Source organism: Apteryx mantelli, chromosome 1 (genome assembly GCF_036417845.1).
Source record: "Apteryx mantelli isolate bAptMan1 chromosome 1, bAptMan1.hap1, whole genome shotgun sequence".
Taxonomy (NCBI): domain Eukaryota; kingdom Metazoa; phylum Chordata; class Aves; order Apterygiformes; family Apterygidae; genus Apteryx; species Apteryx mantelli.
The window spans coordinates 32,515,719-32,539,617 of record NC_089978.1 but is presented as its reverse complement, the minus strand read 5'-3'; the positions used below and the strand labels follow the sequence as shown (position 1 = coordinate 32,539,617).

The window sequence follows — 23,899 nt, the reverse complement described above, 5'->3', positions numbered from 1 at the left end:
CCACAGAGTACAGATGGGATTAACAACAGGGGTGCTATCTTGTGAACTGAACCTCTAAATCTTTATAGGAACTGTGCAAATACTTTCATATCCAAGGAAAAAAACATACATTTTTGGCTTTTCACCTGTTCTGCTTGGTAGGGTGTGAAAATCTCTGGCATTCTGTGGTTAAAAAAAAAAACAAAAAAAAACCACTTTATTTTCCTTTTAAATATAAGTAGTCCTTTCTGATACATAGAAGATGTCTGCAAGACTCAGTTTTAGGTTTAGTTCTTGAAAGGGAGGCCAAAAAGTACACTGCTGAAGGAGAAAGAGCAATTGCAGGACACTGCAGTGTTGATGGGGTAACGGGGCACCACAGCTGTATTGTCCGAATCAGTCTGCCATCTCATCCTCTCCTTTCCTTTGCTTCTTGTACATGCCATTTAAATTTCATGTTTAACTTCCTCCCCCTTTATATTCTCTGGGATATCCTGTAATCTGTCATTCAACCCTCCACCAAAAGCGACTCCTGGTGACATCTAAGTGCCTCTCTTCTATCCCTATCCCACAAAATCTATCTGTAGGGAAACTATAATCCCAAACACAGATTCTTCAATTAACGACGACTTCGAGCCTCCACTATGACATGCTTCCTACTTAATCTTACTACATTTTTAGAATAATACCTTAAGCACATAAGCACTGTTTCTGGGATAGAAACTTGCTCAAAACTCAGAGGATAAACACATTCCATCTCAAAACAAACAAAAAAGCAAGTACATTCACTAAAATACCCAGAAAATAAGAGACAACAGAAAGGTAGCTCTAGAACAACTTTTCATAAGAAGCCAGGTGGCTCCTGACCCTCTTTAGGAAAATTTGCAAAAAACACTAACCGATGCAAACCTCAGCAAGACACCCTTCCCCCTGCAATGCCACAAACAGGATTTCAGTGACAAAGAGAGAGATGCAATAGAAACTACAAAGTCTCTTATGACTTCCATGCTACTGTTCATTTTACATCAGAAGTGCTCAGATCCAATGGCGACAGTAACAATAGGAGAGAAAAAGTGCTGCAACTGTCACTTCACTAAAAGTTATGGAGCAAAAGAAAAGGTCACAGGAAACATCTAAGCACTTTAGCCATTTCCCTCATTCTTCCAGCTAAGCACAGCCTTCTTTCTGAATTATTAGGCCATGCCCCTCTAGGTATATTGCATCAGGATTGAACTTATTCCATTATATTTTGGAGGAGTCTGTTAGAGTAGAGGAAGAAAAGAAGGAGGAAGGAAGGATTACTGACCTTCACAGAATCCTAAATAGAACAGTTTATATTATGTACAAATGTCAGAAGTGGAATATGTTGAACTTCTGACAACTAGAGTTACAGAAAGGGTGAACAAGCAGAAGACGAAATGCAAGCTGATTCCCAGCACATGCATCGATTTAACATTTGTGTTGATATCGCTGCACGGGCTTCAGGGTCTTGACCTCCTAAAGCAACTCGCTGGGTTGTGGTCTTCATTTCTCCCACGCGTGCTCTACACACATCTCAGCTCCCTACCTACGAACTTGAGAGGATTCAATCCCACTGTGGCACACTCTGAAATTCAGCGTGAGTACATGGGTACAGCATGAGTGAGTTACAAGCGTAATCTGTAATAGCTGCGTAAGCGGAGAGAAAGAAAGAGCAACCGATACTGTTCTGATCAATGACACTGGAGGCAGAAATGGTGAAAGCTTTGCCTCAGATGAAAACAGATGAAAAAGAGGGCAATTTTGCCAAAGATGGCCATTTCTTCTCTGCTTTAGCCCGACACAGGAAATAACATGGTTATTTATCCACAAAGAACAGTTTGTAGTGACAGGCAGCCCACAGCAAGCTTGTGGAGACATTTTGTGTAAATGTTGAAATCTAACAATTCCTGGATTAGTCTACTAACCTTATGGACTATAAAGTCAGCTTTGGAGCTGGAGCGCAGACAGAACAGATAAGCTTATATAACTTCTCTAACTTAAATTAGAAACATGTTCAGCCTCCCCTGCTGCTAAAGTAGGGGTTTCGTCTGCGTTAATATGTCTTTCCATACTTTTCAACAAGTTCAGCAGTTAGCTGGACACTTCGTGAGCTGAAGATACTTAGTCTCAAGTCTGGTTCCCTCACGGATCTCACCATTATTGTCTTAACAGGATCACAGCAGAAAGAAAGAAGCTTTAGATCACCATGGCTGTGAGAGCAAGTTTAGTCCCTGAGAGCATATTATCAGATGCTAAACTGATGCGCTATTTGGTTTTGTTCAAGCTGCTGCTTCTCTTTAGTAGGAGGCCATTTCTATTATGTGTCTACATCCAGGCCCTGGCACCTAGTCAACTATTAGACTTTTTAGGTGCTAGTGCAACATGTGCTGTAGAAAAAGGTCACTTGAGCTGAAAGCAATGCGAGGCAGGAAATTGCACCTCTTAGTATTTAAAAATACTTTATGCTTGAGGGCTTTGTAATTCTCTGTGATTTGAAAGTGTGCATTATTGCTCTGACCTCATGTCCACTTTCCTTTTTAGTGCTAAACATGGCTGAAAATGCTCAAGGCTATATGATCCCAGCTCTTCTGGGAGCAAGGGGGCAAAGATGTTTTACAAGCCGCCTTCTCCGTTTCTCCTGTCTATATGAAGAATTTCTTCCCAGAAAGACCTCAACACTTTTCTCTCCTATCTGCAGCCTAATACAAATCTGAAGACCTGCTGATTACGTTGCAAAGGTCCAGTCTACATTACAAAGTGGCTAATGCTACTGTGTCTTTATTGAGATATTTCAGTATTCCTGTGTTATAAAACATCTTGATCTTTTTTTACCCCAGGGCTAACACTAGGTTAAAATTTAACTTGCTTTGCCAGGTCTAGAATACAATTTCTTAGTTTTAGCATTTTTTTTGGTACTGATCTCTACAGGAGGGCCAAAGTGCATAACAATGTTCTTGGGGTAATCATTCAGCAGGCTTGGAAAAACCATATCATTATTAAGGAATGCAGCCTAAACTGTTACATTTTTCTCTATATTCCACAATTATACAAGACAGTTTAACAATACGTATCTTTCATATTAAGGGATTACAAAGTGATCCTATGGGTCTCAAAATTTTTCTATTTTTGCAAAATATCCCATTTTCTTAGAGAGAGATTTTAAAGAGTAACATGGAAGGTTAAAACAGAGGTCTAATCTGTTGTTCATGCAGAAGGCTGAATTTTTATTTCCATAGTTACATGATTTTTTTCCATACTCAAAGGCCAAGCTGCCTTTCCTGCAATACTGCTTGTGTGTGTTAGAGCAAAATACACAAAGCAGATATTTTGTTTCGAAAATAGAAACTTTGCACAAACAGGTTTTGAAAAGTCCCATAGGACATCGCAGGGATGCTTTAACAAGAGACCCTAACTTTAGCAGCTTTACTTAAATTTCTAGCAATACCAACCAGCCTAATACAAATCTCAACCTCTACCTATAAATTTTGTTCTGCCCTTCTCCTTAGCAACAATCTACAGTAAAAAAAACACCACTTACATCAATTTCACACGTATCTTAAAAGTGCCGTATTACGTACTGATCCAGACCTGTTAGGCTTGTCAAAGATGAGATAAATGGATCTCCTGCTACGCAGTGTAGATTCAGTTATCCCTTCTTGTTACTCCTCTTCAAGGCAGATTACAAAAGCCATAAAGGGAAAAGCGTCAGGCCTTGACTAACCAACAGCCATGGGCTCCAATGCCTGAACTGCAACTTTCATAACTTTCCGGATGTTACCTCTGTTTCACCTCTGTTTCGCAGACAGGTCAGCCAGCTCACACATATGTGCACACATATGTTACAGGTCAGAATGGCTTATTCTTACCTCCCTTCACCCAGGGACTTAATGCAACATGTATGACCACCCTAACAGTGAGAAAAAGAATCACATGAAACTTTGCCACCTTTCCAAACTCAGATATTAAATATACATACGTCAAATACCAGGTTCTGATATTTGGCATCTGCATATTGGTCAGGAAATGCTCAACTGTTCATAAGAATATGGAGAACAGGATCTTACAGCTATTTGTATCACTAGCATATTTCCAGTGCACTGGAAATAAAAAAAATGTTGCTAAATAAAAAATACCATTGCTATTTTACACAGCCACATAGAGTAATATACACACAAAATCTGCCAGTGTGATGCAAGACACTCAAATGCACAATCCAGTGAACTTCCAGTATTGCATGTTACACATTAGGACCAAAAGCATACGGGTCCTTGGTTTGGCTTTGTCTTGTTTTAGCTTACAGACCGATTTAAAGATATTCTCACTGTCTCCTAAAAGAAGAGTAGCAAAACACTGCTCCCTACATGCAACTGTAAGGACTCCTAATAGCAGACTCTGAATCCAGTATCCGTGCAGCTTCAAAAACATCCCAAACTGACTTACTGCTGGTGCAACTCCATGCTAAAGGGGTGTACAGGAACAAATTGTGAACTTCAGCAGGACATTTAGGATCAGCAGGCATGAACTCAGTCTCTTGAGTACTAGGCCATAATATTTTGCTAAAGGAGGTTGGTAAAGACAAGCTAGCCAAACATACCCAATAGGAAAACTCCTTCTAAAAGGCAATCTCATTAAATGGAAGAGACAGGTTTGCCCTACCTGGGCATGGATTCCTTTCCCACTTTTAATCATGCACATAAAACAGAACTAGAGGTTGTAAGGTGCTTAAAAACAAAAAAGCAACCAAAAGAGCCAAGTTTTACACTCTTGGCACCAGCACCTAACCTATTAGTATCTGGAGTTTCTCCCATCTCTAGAGCAATTAGCAGAAAGGGGCAGCTGAAACACGAAACGTTCCACCAAATCTCAGGACACATGCGTTTTGTGCAGAGTTAGAAGTAATGGGGGCTAAGCCCTTCTTATCTTATTCACTTGGCTTCACCGTACACCAACGACGTCAAAGGTAATTTTGCAACTGATGTTGGCAGGTGCCAAATCAAGTCCCCAGATACCAGCGTTCCCAACAGCCATGCAACTGTTCATCCATGCAAGTGCACATTGCGTTGTCTGCATGCACCGCATCTTATAAAGAGATCCCCACGCACTTTATCAGCAGAGGGATGATTGTTTGGGATATATTAAGGCTAACTAACTATTAAAATACTGCTCTCTTGACTCTTCTGAGCTGTACCAAATTTGGTACAGTCCCCGGAGACGAGCAGAGGACAGGTTACAGTGATCTATCTGAATAAGCAGTCTTGTTACACACATTTAAATGCAAGTGGAAGAGGCAAGATACTTCAAGTCATTTTACTTCCAGCTTTGCTGCATTTCTGAACACTGATTAAAGGCACTGAAGCCTTGCAGTTCTGTCTGCCAGAAAAACACTCACCACAGAGCCCCGAATCAGTTTTAACTCACTTGGTTTCAGGTTCCACTATAAACCCAAGTCTTACACAGTTTTTGGCATAGCTGGTCTATCTTGTAGCTCATCTAGGCCAAGTGCAAAGGCAGCTTAGGCCAAGTTTCAAGGGACCCCAGATCAGTTTGCATTTCTAAACTAAAATCAAGAGTCACTTTAAAGGCTTTTCTTGCTGAGCTGGTTCAGAAAATGTTACCAAACCTGTAGGCACCGCAGATGGCACTGAGTCACGGGCGCCGCACCCTCGCATGTTTGGTTAACAGCGAGGGGAGGATGTTTTCAAGTACATGCTTCAGTGATATACTGTATGCAAGCTGAACTGCTTTATGCTGACCACAAGACCTTAAGAAGTCAGGATGTCACTCTCTTTTTTCTGAGATGGGTCATGCATTCAGTCTCTTAACGTCCTTTACAACATCCATCAACAGCATCCATCAACAAAATACATGACTGCATATCAGTAATAAATTAAGCAGTATGACCAACATGTCGCATGCTGTCAGTTCTTCAGGTTTCTTTAACAAATCTCCCATCCACTGCTGCTAACAGGGTTTCTCCTCCCCTGCTCCCTGTTCAAGCACATCCTCTAGACGGTACAAGAGTTTGCGCCAGAAGGAAGAAAGAGGTGCAGAGCCTAAGCAAAAAGGCTTTGCGGAAGGCTTCATTTCCTAGGTTGTTAAACACTTCCCTTCTCTTCTAGTTAACCCCCGAATGGGTACTGCTCATTAAATCCAAGGCACAGTTTGGTTCCATATGAGTGAGATTAACTCCTTATGAAGTTTATAGCATTCTGTAACAAATGTAATTGCTCTGCACTACACCAAAATCCGAACAGAATGTCAGTGGGGCAATTGCACATGTCACAAGAACAACTTACTTATTTCAGATGTTGGGAAAGAGGTGGATGCTGGATAAGAAAGGCTTTAGTCCACTTTTCCAGTCCTGTCTTACCCTACTTAATCCTCTAATTGTTACATTTGCTCTCCCAGTGCTGCAATACCTTCTTTGAAGTAGATTTTTAAAAAGGAAAAGAAAAAGAAAAAAGAAACAGAAAAAGAAGATATTAGAAAGAGCACTTCAGAGGAAAAGGGGCCATGTGGGGTGTGCTCTATCAGCCTTCAGAGTGTAGCTTAGAAAGCTGCAAGGCTTTAAACACCATAACTCCATGCAAGCAAACAACCCCCCTCTGCGGAAAATAAAAGTAAGGAATAAACATTCAAACTTAGCCTATTTTTCAGTTGACAATGTATAAAAAGCATTATGGCAACACTGCACACATTAATTTTTTTTTTCCCCCCAGAAAAAGATACATGGAGAAACTGGGTCAAATTCAATCCTTACCTAAGATGACAAGCTCTACTGCAATCAATAGACCAGCTTGCACATGCTGGAAAAAGTCTGAATGTGTCCTATTTTATGACTAGTAATAAGCATCATTCAGAAAAAGTGTAAACTTCTGCATGTTATGTATGCATACAATACATAAGAATATGTCTTGGAAAAGATGTAAAACTGCCTTTATACTTACATGTGGCATCCCTTTGTCCTATCTCTCGAGTTGCATCCTCCCCCTCTTCCTGTTCCTCAAAAAGTCTTAACTAATTTACTGTTAAGCTGTCTCTACCTGTGTAGGGCATAGCTTGGTAGGAATGATCATTTTTGCTCGATTTAAAAATAGCACCTCTGAAGCCCAGATGGTTCTCCACGGAAAGTCACATGAAGTTTTACTAGACCAGTCAGGTCTCTCCTTGCCTGACCTTGTACCATCTCAGCTGCCCATGGCATCTTCACCTTGTAGTTGAAAGCTCAGCTCAAGAAAGGAAACAAAGTTCTCCTCTTTCAGTTATTTAGGCCTTGCCACTCTCCTCTGCCAATACTGAAGGTATTAGCAGCTGTCTTGGCCCACATATCACATTTGCTGTATTACAGTAAGAGCTAAAGTGTCACAGGATACATCTCCTCATTCAGGTCTCTGAAGCAAGCTCTACTTGGCAGCTGTTTTGCAAGGGAGCAAGATCAAGGACACTGGGAGTCATACTCCTAGAAGTCCTGGGAACTTTGATTTCCCAGGCACAGTGGCACCTCTCCAGTTCACGTGGCAAATGACAAGGAGACAGAAATCAGAAAAATCTGAGAGCCCTGATTCCCAAACTGCTACTCTCACAGGCCCATAGGCGCCAACAGCTTTGACAGTGTAGGGCCTGGGGCTCCCTGCAGGCTACTCTAGGACAAGAACTGTGACCACCCTTTTATCAAAGTTGGACACTTTTCACCTCCCTTTGGAACATAAATTGGAGGTAAAATTCAAAATCTTACAAGTCTCTGTAAAGCACAAAGAATAGTACTGCACTTTGCTTTTGTTTCCAGCTAAACTTCTATAAACATACTTACCAAAACCAGCAAAACATTATTTATTAGTTTAGTGGATGAATAAGGTTTGAAAACCAGTGAACCAGTGAAAGTCCTATCCTGGTCTTTTCTTCCCCAAATCACAATGTAAACAACATTCAAATAAACACAGGTCTACTGGGCTCACAAACCTTGTGTATATATAATAAGGGACATGATGGCATGATTGTTTTAACAAGAGGTATTTTCCCTGACAAATCTTAAATTTATCTTTGTCACAGTACTAAAGATCTTCCCTGTGATTTACTTCCCTGAATACAGGACCATTAATCAAGCTATTTTCATTAATAGGTAGGATTTATTTCAGAGCAGCTCAGTGCAACCATTTAAACGACAGGTAACATTACTGAATAAACTGAGATCTTCCCTTCGGCTTGGGGAGAAAGGCCCTTTGTGCTTCCTCTACACGCGAGTGCAAGGTCCGGATTCAGTCAGCCACGTGAGCATACGTGTAAATGCTGCCTAAAACAGTGCCACTTTCTTGACTTTCTGCCTTGCTGCTGAAGCAACTGTCTTGTCCTCCTTTCCTCCTCTCCCCTGACCACTCACGTTCATCCCATTTGTGACGGCAACCACCTCCATACAACCACGATAAACTAGGGTGGAGAACACCAAAAATTACCCCCCTTCTCCTTTACGCAGGCTAGATCGGTGTGTGCATGGTGGGGGGATACAGACAGAGTTACCAGACTGATGGTTTCCCTGATCTCAACCCCACCTGGCCCCACGACTACCAATCTCGCACAAGGGCAAAACACAAGGCCAGGGCAAGCGGACTGCAAGAGAGGAGTAGGGCTGCTCCCCATTAAAAGCAGCACGGATTTATGGATTAACCTAACTGCTAAAGTGTTAAAAATATAGGACTATTCAAAGGAACACAATTCACACAATTCTGTCAGGTTTTTAGATAATTTAAATGGCCTGTTTGTATTCCATTCAATCTAATGCAAAATAAGCACTGTTATGAAGTTTGCAAGCTGTTTCCATCTTAATAAACCAGGGGAAATCTTTTGCATCTTTTATTTTGTGAGGAAAATACATACCAGCTGTTCTCAGTTTTATAAAAAATTTAAATCAAGTTTTCAAATTTCTAAGAAGCCTGAATTTCTCCTACTTTGTCACTGACATCCAAATAAACAAAAAAGCTCAAAGTCAAAATCTTCAAAACCACAACTCAGAGGAGTCAGACTGCAAAGCAAATAAAAAAAAAAAGTCTAGAGCTTCTGCCTTGAATGTCTTCTTTAATCAGGTTCTGAAGGATGCATTCAGCAGGGGAGGGGAGAACCTGTTGATTTATTTATTTATTTTCAGTTTTAGTTCAGAGTCAAACTCTTTCAGAGCTCTTCAGTTAACTGAAGGTATTTCAGAGCAAGACATCGAATACCAGAGGCCTCACTGAAATCCACGTGACTGGTGTTACATAATTAACACACTCGGAGCTACTCTCCTTGAACCTAAAAGTTTCAAGAGAATTCCACTAAGGACACTAAGGGAACTAAGGTTCATTTCTAATACAGCTCATACACAAGCTGGGCAAAGCACAACATCTGACTACAAACATCAGCTGCATCAAAACTGCTTCAGCATAGCTTATCAGCTATTTCTGTTTTCACTGTCATTCAGCTTTACCCTGAAATTAGTTTGCTGTCAATTAAAAGCACATACCTCCTTTGGCCTCTACTACAACACTACAGAGGGTCAGAGCCTCTGATGCAAAAAATTTTGTAAAGGTTTTGACTTTATGGAAGCACAAATTCCTAAGTGGGAGTATTTTCTATGCTGGGGTGCACCTTCCTAACTGGTCACTGGAAGAGTGCAGAAGCGCAGGGGCCAAAGAAACTCAGGTCTGTGTCACAGAGTTAGCACCAAAAGCAGGATGCAATATTATTAACAAAAAATGTAGCACCATAATTAGAATATGAGTAGCAGAGTTCATTTAGGAAGGGTGAGCACAAAAAGTTTGGAAAGGATTGATAAAGTGAGATCTCTTTCATATGCCTCTAAATACATACACTTATGCTGGCTGATGTGAACAGCATTCATTAGAATTAAGTTCTGCTGTGTGGGTACCTACACTTTAATTGGTGGTCTCATTTATCACCCTGCTAGAGCAATTAGCAGTAAAATATTTTTCAAATAGTCTTGCAGGCCATTTTGCTAGATGTGTTGCTATTCAAAGTAGTAGTAGTTTACTTTTCTTTCTGGATGAGGCTGCTGGATCTCAACTTTTTTTTTTTTTTTTTTACTCCCACATCTGTTGCCCTTTACTTATGCAAAAGCTCACTGGTTTCAGCAGAACTCTTCGGACATAAAGTTACTTACATGTGAAAGTGCCTGCAGAATCAGGGCAGCAGGTGAACACAATTTCATTCCCTTTATGCTGCTGTTCCCCCAGTATAAAAACCTTATCGATCTTCTACAACATTACCTCATACCTTGTCTGTTTTTTTTTCTTGTTTTTCCAATATGGCCATGTTTTCTTTCAGAATTTTCACAATCTCAGCAGGATTTTTGTGCGATTTACTAAACAAAGGCATGTTTTTTCTTCACCTGGATTTCTTCTTTCAGTATAGAAGAGGACTGCCTTAAACCAAATGAGAAACAAAAATAGCTTTTAAGGTTTATACAAAACTGCAATAAAATACACAAAGACATTATGTACAAGAAACAGCTGTGCCTCAGGCACTACATCTTGCTGCAACTACTCATAAGCCACACAAATTCTGGGATACAGCTACTGCAAGCTCATGCAAGAATCACAAGCCATCATGAGCATGCTGAAAGCAGCTACTTGGCACTTATGTAGGAGCTGGGTGCTCTCTAAAGCCTCAGACCTACAGCTCATGTTCAGTGCTCCGGTGAGTCTGCGTGCAAAACATCTGACATTTTTGGACATTAAATATCTGGCAGGTTCCACTGCATTTCTGGGGGTTGTTTTGTTTGTTTGTTTTTTGCCAAGCTTTGCCAGTGTTACCTAGATGCAGAGGAACTTCAGAAGCCAGCATACCAAATGTGTCCTTTGTTTAAAACACTGCAAGATAAGGTCCCAGCTTCTCAGTCACCACTCATTCTTATTCAATTGCTTTTTTTTTTTCCTCTCTCCAGTCTAAAGGTTCTTGAAATGAAGTAGTTTAAGCGACCCCCTAAGTCTGACAGACTTCAAGAATCCTTCAGTACCTGCGGGTTCAGATCCCACTTATGTAAAACTTTGCCTGACTTAAATATGGAACAGAGGATCAGGCCCAAATATGGACACAAATGTTTTCATGACATTTAAATGAAAGACAGAGCATTTTAATGAAAATATTTTTGTTTGTTTAATTTAAAACATTCTTCCTCTGCATGGCTGGAAAGGCAAATACCACATCAGTGTATAAATACATGAAAGAAACCAAGTAGCTTAGTTTTAGCAGGTTTCTGATCCTACAGAGCATTAAGTTGTGAACTCCCATGGGTTTTGCTGAGGGGCTGATACAAATATCTACTGAAGTAACTGGAAAAGACTAGATTATGCTTCGGTTAAGCCAGTACCACTTTACAGGGAGAGCACAGCATCATTCTGGCCTGCATTGCAGTTTGCAGGACATGAGGACGACAAAAAACACAAAACCCAAAAAATAATCTCCAACCTTCATCTCCTTCCACAACAAAAGACAACAGTAACCATCAACCTCCCCCATACACGTTTGCAAGATTACTTGTGAAAGCACACATATACACAAATCACTCCAGTTTCCTTATTCTTTTTCATCTCTTACAATTTAAAAAAACATTATACAAGAGGTTTTAAAGGAGAGAATTAAATAAGCATAACATATATTAAAAAACAAACAAAAAAAAAGCAAAGCAGAACTGTGTAGCATTTTCCCAGTGGTCCCAGAGAACACACTTCTCTCACGCTGTTGTTGTTATTACTGAAATGCTTCCGAGTCTGTCATGAACCATGATCCCATTTGTGCCACGTATCCAGGTGGTACTAATCCCAAAATATTGTATAGAATTAACACACAGATTATATATACACTTTCTCTTACAAATAATAAATAGCAATCATATAAAACTGTAAATTTTGCTTCCAAACCATAGGAGTACTTAAAAAAAAATCCAGACAGACTCTGCCCTAATATCTTGTTAAAAACATTTCAAAATATTTTTGCATATTATCTTTACAAGAACAGTTTTTATTACATGAAGGAAATATTTTAAAATGTCACATTTAAAACGAAAGTTCCTTAATGGTATCCAGAAAAGATGAAATTGTACATAGTTCTTCATTTGTTGCTAGGTTAGTTTTACAGAAATATTTTCACATTCAGCTTCTGAAAGTTCAGGTTTCCATTTTCAAGCTCTGTGTGGTTCAGTTCAAACCGATTTTTATTTCTGAAGTTTTGGCTATGTAACCTTCAATACTTGGCTGAGCTCTAGACCAAGGAGGCAAAACGAGTGCTTAGCACTGCTCCCATGGAGCTCGTAACTCTGATTTTTGGCAGCACCACCTTGACTAGCAATGGAGCAGAGTCGCACCTCTCGACGTGCCGGCATGTAAGACTGACGACCAGGCATACCCAGCAACTAGCTCACTTGGGCACGTTCACCTACATACATGTCCTGGGAAAGAACGAGCCTCTCACCGGTTCACTTCATGCTTACAGCCAAATCAAGCCTTACGCAATAAATTTGTTGGAAAGCTGCTAGCAAGCACTCTACAACCCCAAGTATTCGGCAATTAAAAGATCAGCAGTAGAGAACACACTTAGCAAAGGACCTGATTCTGCGTGGTTTTATTATCCGTGAAGACAAGGCATGAGGCTATGAAGATGCATGAGAAGGATCCTGAGAGCAGAAGCCTAACTGGTATGTTGCATTTTAGAAAAAATTATTTTCCACCTAGGTGTGGCAGGTTAATTCAGATTACTAAAGAGAGCCTTTCATCTCCCCCTTCTAGATGTCTCCAAACGAGGAAAAGCATAAGAGGAGATCATTTAATTTTTAAACCAAAGGAGTCACAAACTACAAGTTCTGAGATTAAAAGTCCATATTTCTAACTGGTACATTGACTATGTATTACAAACGCTTCCCTTCCCCCGTCCCCCCCCCCCCAAAAAAAAGAAATAACTTACATACCTATCTAGAACATAATGTATGTATTTAAATAATCACTGATGTTGCTATAGCTCCAGCATGATTTTCTAGTGCAGTAGCTAGACTAGGACTTTTCTGCTGTATAGTCCCAGCTCACCCCTGACTCACCACAGCACTGCTCAGTGATAACTGATCCTTAAACTTCACTTCAGATCCTACCAGTATCCTAATCACAACAGCAAAATCACTGATAATACGGCAGGAAGGGACTCAGGAGACTGTTGGGTTCGTCTCTCTGCCGAACAGAGCCAATTCTCCATTTCATTTATCAATCTTACATACAAAGCAAAGCATCCATTGTATGCAAGTGGAGGGAGATGGAGGGGAAAAGGGGAAATGATGGCCATTAATGGACAGAAACAGGCATCTAAGATCTCCCTGGGATTTACTCCTTTCCAGGACACAGTATTTAACCCATCAGCATCTGGCAGGAGTTTCCATTCATGCAACACTTCAGAAAATATGTAGTGGTAAGGTTACCATCAAACTCAAGTCAGCTTTCCTTTTCCATGCATGAATCTCCTAGTGGGCACGTGCTCTTCACAATTACACACAGAAGCAAAAGGTGGTAAAATCACTTTGCTGAGGTTTGGAAGTTGCTCCCCTTAGTCTTATTGCTGGCTGTTCCACAAAACAAGGACTCCTTCCCTCCAGATTTGTTTCTCATGACTGGATTCTCTAGCATCTAAGAAAGCATGAGCTTTGGCTCCATGGCTGGGGCATTTCTACCCTGTCCTCCTCCTTATATCACCGCTCTTCTGCCCAAGCTCTACTCGGAAGCTCTTCTCTTCAATAGAGGCACTAATCTTGCTTAAATTTCTGATTCCTTCATCACCTATTTTCATTTAATTTGTTGGACCTCAGTATTTTCCAGACACCAAGCCCTCTGTCAAGGTTGCTTGAAAGGGACCAGTAAGTTCAAAAGCTACCACTGGAAGAGAAGTGGGATGAGAGATGGACAGTGTGACCGTATACGCTTCATTTTTTCCAGCAACCTGTCTAAAAATAATTGAAAAAAGACAAGGAATGAAAACTGAAAAAAGCAGCACAGGTTTACCAACAGTAGCTCATACTGCAATCTCTTGTTAAGAAAGCACATTTTTCGACACAGGAAATGCAGTAGATCTCATGCATCTGAGGAGAAATACACTAAATTGAATAAAATGGAAAACAATCAAAGGAAAACTGCAGTGTAAAGGGAGGCTGATTTGCTGAGAAAGCCACTAGCAATTTTGAGACTGGACCTTATTTAGAAAGCTGTAAGAATTAAGAGCCTACTAACAAATTCTGATGACACAAAACTGGAAGGTATCAATACCAAAGAGGACTGAAATATCACTACCTAAGGAACTGGATAGTCTCAAGGACTGAAGTAATAAAATGGAATAAAAATTAAAAGTATCAGGTAATGCACTTATAGACAGGAGAGTATCTGCTTCAAGCTGAGGAATTACCATGAGAAATGACAAAGAAAGTCACCTGGTGACTATACCAATATTTTACAGACAGGAGAAAGACAAATGCAAATCTATGATGAATTAAGAAATTAATTTCCAGTGGAAATACAGTATTCACTTTTTTGCACAAAGTATTGATGAAACTTCACCTGGACTACTGTACACAATCCCGAACACCCACAGTCAAATAAATGCCACCAAAATTAGAATTGGTGCAGAAAAGAACACTAGGATGGTGAGAAGAATGGAAAGACTATCATGTAAGTGGACACTAAAATTGCTCACCTTGGTTAGCTTAAGAACAAAAACACAAGGAAACAGGATTATAGTGAGCAGAAAACCAAGAAGTTATTTCAACTAATAAAATAACAACCCATTATTTACACGCAAACAAATAGCTATAAACTGCCAATGAATAAACTTATGCTGAAAATTGAAGGTTTCTAACCACTGGAGGAACTTTGAGAGTTTGAAATAACCAGGCACGACACAGAGCATCTGTTCATAAGTTTTTGACACAGTTGCTTGGCAGCAAGGGGCTGGGCTGAACGAACCCCCTTCCTACTCTCCAGGAAACCTTTTTCCATCTAATGGTTATTCAGTGGCATATGTTTTTATATCATCAGAAATGCCCTGCAGTCACTTCTAATTTCCTAATGTGGAACGGCCAACTTCTGTAACACTAGTCATGACGATGGTAGTTCACCTGTACTCTTGTCAGGAGCTGAGGAGACCAAGGAAAGAAACAGCTCTATCTCACTGGACCCACTTTGACCGCCTCAGAGGTTGTCTCTCCTGCTCACAGGGGAAACGCTCGCGCAGCACGGTGCAAGGAACAGTGCACTGCCACAGTCTGCTCTGGCTACCGCTACAAACGGAACATTTCAGCCTCCAGTGCTGGAGAGTCCAACATGTTTCCAGAGCCCTGCTCTCCCAAAAATACTTTCAGGGAATGTTATTCAGTGGAAAAATGGTTTTGCTTTTATTTAAGTGACAAAGACAGCAAAAGACCATTTTAAAGCACCACTTTTTAAATGTTTAGCCATATCTGTTAAAGTCAGAATAAAGAAAGAAAAAAACATTTCACATAGACTAAAGCAGTTAGTTGAATCCAGAGGCATATGAGGTTTACCGGAAGTAAGTTCTAGGGTATTCAGTAGCTTCTCAGAAATAACACAACAACCCTTTATACTCAGAGCATGCCCTCCCTCAGGGACCTCCAAATCTGCAAACATTTAATTAAGATGGAAAACACACTTCCAAAAAAGCTGCACGCATACTCTTACTCTCCCCTCTCTACAAAGGGGAACCTGAAGCACAGAAAGATTAGAAGACTTGACCAAGGCCACATAAAAAAAATCAGTGGCTTTGCCAAGAATAAAAGCTAAATCATTTGACACTCCAGCCTGTGCTTTATCAGCCATCAAACATCTCTTCTGCCAACCAATCTGCTCATAAAGAGAATATACTTTAAAAAAAAAATTAGTGCAGCTAGAGTTCTTTAATACATCTAAGAAGTGCACTAAGAAATCTAGTTCTGTTTATAGCCACTCTCCCCAAGTTCTTCTTTGCTATTAATCATATACTTTCTTAACAGATTACAGTGAAGCTGAGTTTTTAAGAACAATGAAGGAAAAATGTAGACAGCAACATTACTCTAATCATCAGCCGATCCCACTATAAAGTGACTCAGTTAAGCAGTTCAATAGCAAACACTTCCTCCTGCCCACAAGCAGAAGAATGAGAGCATGTGATCCAGTCGATGCATTCTTCTCAGATGTTCCTCTGGACAAGCAATTTGCTATTCAAAAATGAATGAGTGGATAATTTCCCTCCCTTCAAATTGAGACAAGCAAGGATCACACATTTGTTTTTTCTTACCTCTCAGGCTTCACCTACTTATCTGTCAGAATCAAAACATTTTATTAATTCATCCTGGGTGAGAGGTTCTTTTATAGAAAGAAAAAAGATCTTCATTTTCTATTCACTTCAGTGTGCATAAAACCCATACATTTGGGGTTTTAATTAGCACACTTTCATCACAGTTTTGCTAGATGAGTCTCTACATAATGAATGAGATGCTTCATTCCCTCTTCCTTACTTTCTCCCACAACATTTGGGAAAGTTGTTGCAATTACAGGGTCAAGTAGTCAAACTGGGAAACGGAAGACACATGAACACCTGGGCAAGTCCAATCTGTCCACCCATGTGCAGTTTCCCTCCTTGGATCCATGTTTCATTCAGCAAGCAGGATGAATCAGGGCTATACAAGAGAATCTACATGCAAAAGCCCCAACAAATTGCAGATTTTGAAAGGTAGATTGCAAACGAGACAAAAGATTAAGAGAAGACAGAACAGTTTTATGTTAGAATGGATGAACACTGTCTCTGCTCTGCAACAACATTACTCCAAAACCCAGAAGTTCACTCATAATAAGCTTTGCAGTTGGCTACTTGTTGCATTCCTGACTTTGGAAGTACCTGGAATGAAGGTGGGTACTGGGTGAAACTTTACCTTGAAGATGCAAAACACTGCAGTAATGCTTACTACTCCCCCGCAACACACACCTTTTTAAACAGGTGGCATGTGTCTTGAAGATCAGACACTGAAAATGTACAGGCAATTCTGCCCTTAGTCTGTCTACCGCTATAGAATGGGAATAATGATATCACTTAATTGTATGATACTGTTATAAAATTAAAGGCATTGGTGGTGATGACCACTCAAGTGCTGTGATGTTGCTCTATAGAAGCACTCAAAGAAACTAAACATTTTATATTTAATTGAGGGTTTGGATGCCATACAATAAAAATAAAAAACCTACATAGTCTCTCAGCAAACATGGGGGATAAAATGAAACACTGAATAGCTATGTGGTTGCCGAGGTCACAATTTGATAAATGCTTCATTCCACAACAGAGCCATCCTACCCCTCGCCTAGTCACATCCCCACACCACAACCTTTGCTGGACTGGTACAGCGTTTTTGCATGGCCATGTGGTGAACCAGGCCAAGGAACCGATCCAAGATAAAGAAAAGCCTCATGGGGGAAAAAAAGGCAAACTGGTTTCCAATCCAGTTCATAGTCTTACAAACAGTTGTACCAACACAACAGGGAGGGAAAAGAAGAAGGAAGGAGGGTAGAGAGACAGCGCTGCTGAAGCAGACACTACAGCCGAGACATTCCTCAACCTAAACCCAGGATAAGGCAGTGATCACAGGGAAGGAGGTGCAAGTGTGTGATTATGTAATTCAAGGCTAAACCTTAATGGGTATATCCTCAGTAAGGACAAACCACACTGATACAGATAAATGCCAGAATTAAAGTTAGGAACATCCTGAGTGTTTGACTTTGCTGTCTAGCGTGCTTTTATTATAGCAAACCCTGTGCTACAGCACCTATTACAAAACATATATTATAAAACAATATTTATGTGTTACAATGCTATATAACATTCAGATTCTAAAACCATGCAGAAGTTTCATCCATACTCATACTTGCAAGGATCATCTTTGTACCACAGGATTACACAGACTCCACCACTGATGCTAACAAACTAGCTAGAAGTAGCAGATTATTATGCCTGTGTTGAATAAAACTAGAAATATAAGAAACCAGTGGATCTTACAGTCACTAAATTTGGCAAGATTGGCGAGAGTCGAGAATATTTGGGATCCCTAATTCCATTCATCAACAAGAAGGTCTTTCAAACCTAACAAATTAAGAATTCAATTCTATGCCTAATTGTAGTCCAGAGCAAAACTCCCACAAGCTCAGCAGTGCAGAAGGAGGTCTCTTAACTAATGTTTCTGAAGTGCATACAATTTTAAGATAACATCCTTTAACAGTTTTTCGTTTATTTAAGTAAAAGGGAAAACAAGTTAAGTTTCCATTTCTAATCATAATAATAACTGCAGAAATAATGGAAACTAGCTATAGAATTTAAATAACATAGGCAGCAGCCAAGAGAGGATAGGACTTCCTCTAAATCCATTCGTGATGAATGTTAATAAGGCTCTTGCTTTTTGTTTCATATTACTAAAAGTTACCTCTCTAAACGGCATTAACCTGCCTGTGTCTTTAGCAAGCCAGACACAGTACTTTTAATAGCTTCTGAACACATTAAAGTAATTTGGTATATCACTCATTTCACTTTACTGCTCAAATTACTCCAAGAAAGTCTTTATTCAGAAAACCTTCCCTCAAGTTCAATGAAAGTTTTGCCTGAACACAGACTTTACAAAAAGCCCATTTCATGGAAGCAGTATGTCAGGCTGACAAGATCTATTAACTATAAATAGAGAGATGGTCAACTGACATACATAGTTTCTTGTGACAATTCACACACATACTCATCTTACATTCATCTCTAACAGCTCCCGAGTTTCTTCTGCAAGTGGCTACGCTCTCATTCCTCTGCATCTCAGGAGAAAGTCCGCAGCTGCAGGCAGTCAGCAGAGAGGAGCAAGAGAAATGATATAGTGCAGATATTTTATTTTTGGAAACCGCACTGTAAATAAACCCATTTCCAGAGATCTTCCATGGACACAGAGCGCTTGGTTGCAGAGCCACTGCCTTATGCAACAGAAGGAGTATTGTTTAGGGTTGCCTTTTTTAACAAGCCACTCCTGGTAACGCAGTTTACAAAGCTATAAATAGCTAACGGCGCAACTATAGAGAATAAGTAAGTGAGCAGTATATGCTGAAAACGCTCTTGCTAGCTAGCAAAGGCAAGTTCTATCAAATCGCTTAACTTTATGTAATTCAGAGGCGATCCGAGCGCCTACTCACCGCGCAGAGGCGTCCGGGCTCGCCTGAGCCGCGGCCGGCAGCTCCGTGCCGCGGTGCTGAGGACAGCTCTGCGCCAGCCCCGCGGCCGCCGCGGCGCCCCCGCCTCGCTGCCCTTCCCCGCACTTGCGGGCCGTCCTCGTCCTCCTCCTCCTCCTCGTCCTCGGCGCGTGGCAGCGAGAACCAGAGCCCGGCGCGCAGCCTCCCGCCCGGCGGCGGCGGCGGCGCTGCTGCCCGCTCGCCGCGGCGCGCACAGGCTCTCACGCGCCCCGAGCGGCTGTAGATTTCCCCTCCCCTCCGCGGCAGCCGGGCTCCGGCCTCGCTCGCCTCCTCGCCGCGCCTCCTCCTTCCCGCGCCGCGCCGCGGGCGCCTCGGCCTCCGGCGCCCCCGCCTCGTCCCGCCTCGTGACCCCCCCCGGCCGCCCCCGCCTCCCGCCTCCCCCCGCCTCGTGCCCCCCGGCCGCCCCCGCCTCCCGCCCCCCGCCTCCCCCCACCTCGTGACCCCCCCCCCCGGCCGCCCCCGCCTCCCCCCGCCTCGTGCCCCCCGGCCGCCCCCGCCTCCCCCCGCCTCCCCCCGCCTCCCCCCACCTCGTGACCCCCCCCGGCCGCCCCCGCCTCCCCCCGCCTCCCCCCGCCTCGTGCCCCCCGGCCGCCCCCGCCCCCCGCCTCCCCCCACCTCGTGACCCCCCCCCCGGCCGCCCCCGCCTCCCGCCTCCCCCCGCCTCGTGCCCCCGCCTCCCCCCACCTCGTGACCCCCCCGGCCGCCCCCGCCTCCCCCCGCCTCGTGCCCCCCGGCCGCCCCCGCCCCCCGCCTCCCCCCACCTCGTGACCCCCCCGGCCGCCCCCGCCTCCCCCCGCCTCGTGCCCCCCGGCCGCCCCCGCCCCCCGCCCCCCCCCACCTCGTGACCCCCCCGGCCGCCCCCGCCTCCCCCCGCCCCCCGCCTCCCCCCGCCTCGTGTCCCCCCCGGCGCGTGGTCGCCGTCGCGGCGGCACGCGTGTCCAGCGCCGCGACGAGCCGCAGCTCCGCCCGCAGCCTCGGCGAGGGCGAGAAGTGCGACGACCTGGCAGCGCCGCCGCGGGTTTCCATCGCCCTGCCGGCCCGCAGCGCGAGGCGGGCACCGTGCCGCCCTCGCGCCCCGCCACTGCCGCGACTCGGTTATTCACCGTGCCTTCCTGCCCAGCGTGCAAATAAGGGAGGCGACCTACGCTCTGCTCTTCCAAGAGAATAATATAATCAGCATGCTAACGCATGAGCTCTTTCAGCAGAAGGAGTCCTGCCCGGAGAAACCCGAGTCCCTGCTGTTTCCAGCCTGACTATAAATTACAACGTAAAGATCAGAACACGTTTTTTCAGAAAAGAAAAAAAAATTGCAATACACTGAGCAAAATTTAAACTCCACTGAAGAAATGTGTTAGCCTACTGTAATTTTTGAAATGGTAATGTGACGGGGGGGGAATCATGCAATAAAAATATTCTGAAACAACAAGTAACACCAGCTATTAGCAAGCACACAAAGCAAAATGCAATTAAGGGAATTTTTAATGCTCCACTTTTCTCTCTCAGCAGCTATTTCCCAGCAAGTGCCACATCTATGCAAAGGGAACTGCTAGTGGCTTTCCCCCACATGCATCAAGAAGAGAGAAAAGAAACTGCTTTCCCGGCCACTGCAAGCAGTGCAGGGTTTTAAATACCATCCTCACACAGACCTCTGTCGAGCCTCAGCGCAGATGAGAACTGCATGTATATTTATGTTGAAATCACCAGCTCAGGGCGAGATTTCACCTTCTGCCCCCTCTTTCTTAGTGTCAAGTCCAGCCAAAGTTTCACATTATTAAAAATCATTCTGTATATGAAGACATTTGTGTGAGAAAGCTAATCTCTGCCTGCACTGCGTATCAGCATTACCTTCCACAGCCCCGGCAGATCTTAATTCAGGGCTCACCTGGGGCAGCTATTCACAGCCCTACGGCAGAGGCAACAGAGAAGTACGATGCCTCGGAGAAGTGTTTCTAACCTCATTTCTGAGGGAGGCAGCCGAAACATCAACCTTTTAAAGAGCTAACGCCCCTCACTAGCAGCACTACTTCCTAACCAAGGCAAGACGCGCAGGAGTCTTGAAAGAGTGTCACTTGGAAGAGTCAAGAACCAGCAACGCGCCTGGCTTCAGTCAGCGCTTGTTCTTTTTTGGGCACAGCAGCACCAACGCGGTCCCTGCTCCTTTGCCCTCGCTGCATACTTCTGCACCCGCGCAGGAGGCACCGAGCTGTCCTCAGATCAGCAGGCTCGTGCTCTTTGTGAAGCACGTTGTGATTTGTGCTTATGCTTTACATAACAGATCATCAGGACAACTCATCCCTATATTTTTGGGTTGTCCTGAAAACCAGCTTCTATAGCAGCCCTGGAAAACCTGGGCTGGTGCTTTGCACCCAGCAGCGCTGCAATGAGGGGCACAAGCGGCATTTTGGGCTCCAAACTGATACTGAAACATCCCTCCAACATGGACTCAAAGGCTGGATTCACCTCACTTTGCTTCAGCTGTCCCCAGCAGGACGTCTCTTGCAGGTAAGTAACTCAGGTTGCCCCGTCAGTGGCCTACAGAGGGAGGAAAGCCCCACGAGGGGCGTCGTGGACACCAGCTCAGCTTGGGATGAGCAGCCTTCAGGAACGGTCCTGTTGGCCGCCAGCCGCAGAGGGCACGTGGGTCACGCTGTTCCGATCCGGGCCATCGCCCCCGCAGTGCCCGGCTCGCCCCCACCCCATGGCTGGGCTGCAAACTCGAGGGGGACCCATCTGCACCGCGGTACCTTATGCTCCTCCTGATGCTGAGCGTGGTTTAACGGGGTGCCGCAGCCTTCGAGCAGACACCAAGTCGGACGATAAAAATAACTGCCCTGGGGCTCCTACTGAAGGTACTGGCTTTTCCCAAAACAGCACAGACATCTAAGTCTGTTATGTCATCGATTTCCTCTGCGTATTTTGATTTTCAAGAGAATTAACTCCTGTTTTTCCTCTAGCTGAACTCTCCCTAGGGAAATTATAACCTTTCTGTAGTACACCCATCAACGCTTCAACAGGTGAAAAGACACCCCTCTGTTGCCGCTACAAGACAACGTTCAGTGCTGCTGTGCACTGCCCAGCAGTTGCTTGAATAACAGCAGAAAAAGCTGTTTTCACCCCACTCACAGCAGTATTCATAGCCCGTTGTGAGTAAGAACACTCTGTAAACCTAAGATCATTACCTGGAAAGCCGTTTTCCTCCATTTCGGACTCAATCTGCCCGTTTTCACGGCTCGGAGGAGCACGCTGTGTTCACATGCGCTCAATTTACGCTTCCACTCCGGCAGTCTTCTCCCTGAGGAAATGCTCCGTAACCTTAACGGTAGCCCTTGACACACAGGGACAGCAAGAAACCTGCCTGCCACCAGCCTCGTGCTGCGGACAGGAGACACAATTCATGGGAGAGCGCCGGAAGGGGCAGGGGAGACTTTTCCTCTCCTTTCCCAACATGCCGTTTCATCTTCCACGCAATCAATTCCCAGGTGCCAGGAAAAGGCCCTGAACCACCCCATATAAATTAAGTGGTAAGTACTCAGTGCTCTTACCTGTTATTTTTTTTGTTGCCAAGAGGTTATTAAATATTTCAAAAGAAATTATGTTTTCTTCGGTTTGGAATTTGTAGCCATCTCAAACGTGGAACGACCTAATTGCGAGTAGTCAACAACTCTTTAGACTCTGAGTACACTGAAAAAAAAAAATCTCTGTATGTTGCTAAAGGGCTCCAGCCTCCACATCTTTAAATGCCATTATACTTTCTCCTTTAAAGTGAACACAGGCCTCAGGCTAAAGCATGGTTAGAGCACTTTGGAGAAATGTTTGCCCTTGCTTTCTTAACTTAAAATCATGCCATCTAGAAAGGACCAAAGGGGGGGAAAAAAACAGCCCATTATTCCTACCCTTTCTATTTATTCTCTACAATGGAAAAGAGAAACCACAGAGCTCAAATGATGAGCGTGGTAGTAATAACTTAGGGAGGCAAGTAATAAACATGTAACGCGTATATATAAATTCTGCTCATTTAATCACCCACTTGCAGGCTGCCTACCTCCTCCAAGGCTACTTCTGGCATCCCAGAGCCCTGAGCGGTCTCACGTAATAACAGCCACAAAAAAAATGCCTGCCTTCCCCCAAAATCGCTCGGTGCCAAGGCCCCAGGCAATCAAAAGTCAATTCAACGCAGCAGCAGGTTTAGTTGTGTAATATTGGATATCAAGAGGAGAAACTTCAGAATACTAAAAAGATCCCCCCCAAAAGAAAAAAAAAAAGCTAAAACCAAAAGAAAACCCACCCATAGGATTTCTTCCTACTTTTACAGATCCCAAGATATCAGAATTACAGTTTAGCAGGTGGGTGTGGAGGGGAACTAAAAACACTTTACTTCTGTTGTTTATCTCCCTTGTAAAGCTGCTACACTAACTCAAGGCATTTAGCTTTACGACAAAGCAGTATAAAAAGTGGGTCCATTTAAAAATCGCGTAAAATAGGAGGAGAGGTTTTTATAGTAATGTCATGCTTGTATATTATAAGCTTTCAGAGCTTCATTTTTCTCAGCTCCCTTGTAAGAGTGATGTGGCCCTTCCAAATTAATGCCAGCTAAACTCTTCTTCTGCATCTTCCTCTAGTCT

The 23,899-nt window shown here is 43.3% G+C and overlaps 1 protein-coding gene and 1 long non-coding RNA gene across 2 annotated transcripts in view; both read right to left on the bottom strand.

The window, feature by feature from the left end:
* The window catches only part of CAB39L (calcium binding protein 39 like), a 43,354-nt gene extending 24,518 nt beyond the window's left edge, over positions 1-18,836 (bottom strand). Inside the window, 3 exon segments of the mRNA XM_067291970.1 lie at positions 10,264-10,366; positions 10,368-10,412; positions 18,791-18,836. Coding sequence (XP_067148071.1) covers positions 10,264-10,366; positions 10,368-10,412; positions 18,791-18,792 — 150 coding nt within the window. The 5' untranslated portion in view covers positions 18,793-18,836.
* A 2,710-nt stretch (positions 18,837-21,546) lies between these two features.
* On the bottom strand, positions 21,547-23,083 carry LOC136991305 (uncharacterized). Its single transcript, XR_010883542.1, has 3 exons — positions 22,820-23,083; positions 22,457-22,569; positions 21,547-21,809 (listed from the first exon to the last, which is right to left on the bottom strand). It is a non-coding gene; the product is annotated as an uncharacterized lncRNA (long non-coding RNA).
* Between the last annotated feature and the right edge of the window lie 816 nt (positions 23,084-23,899).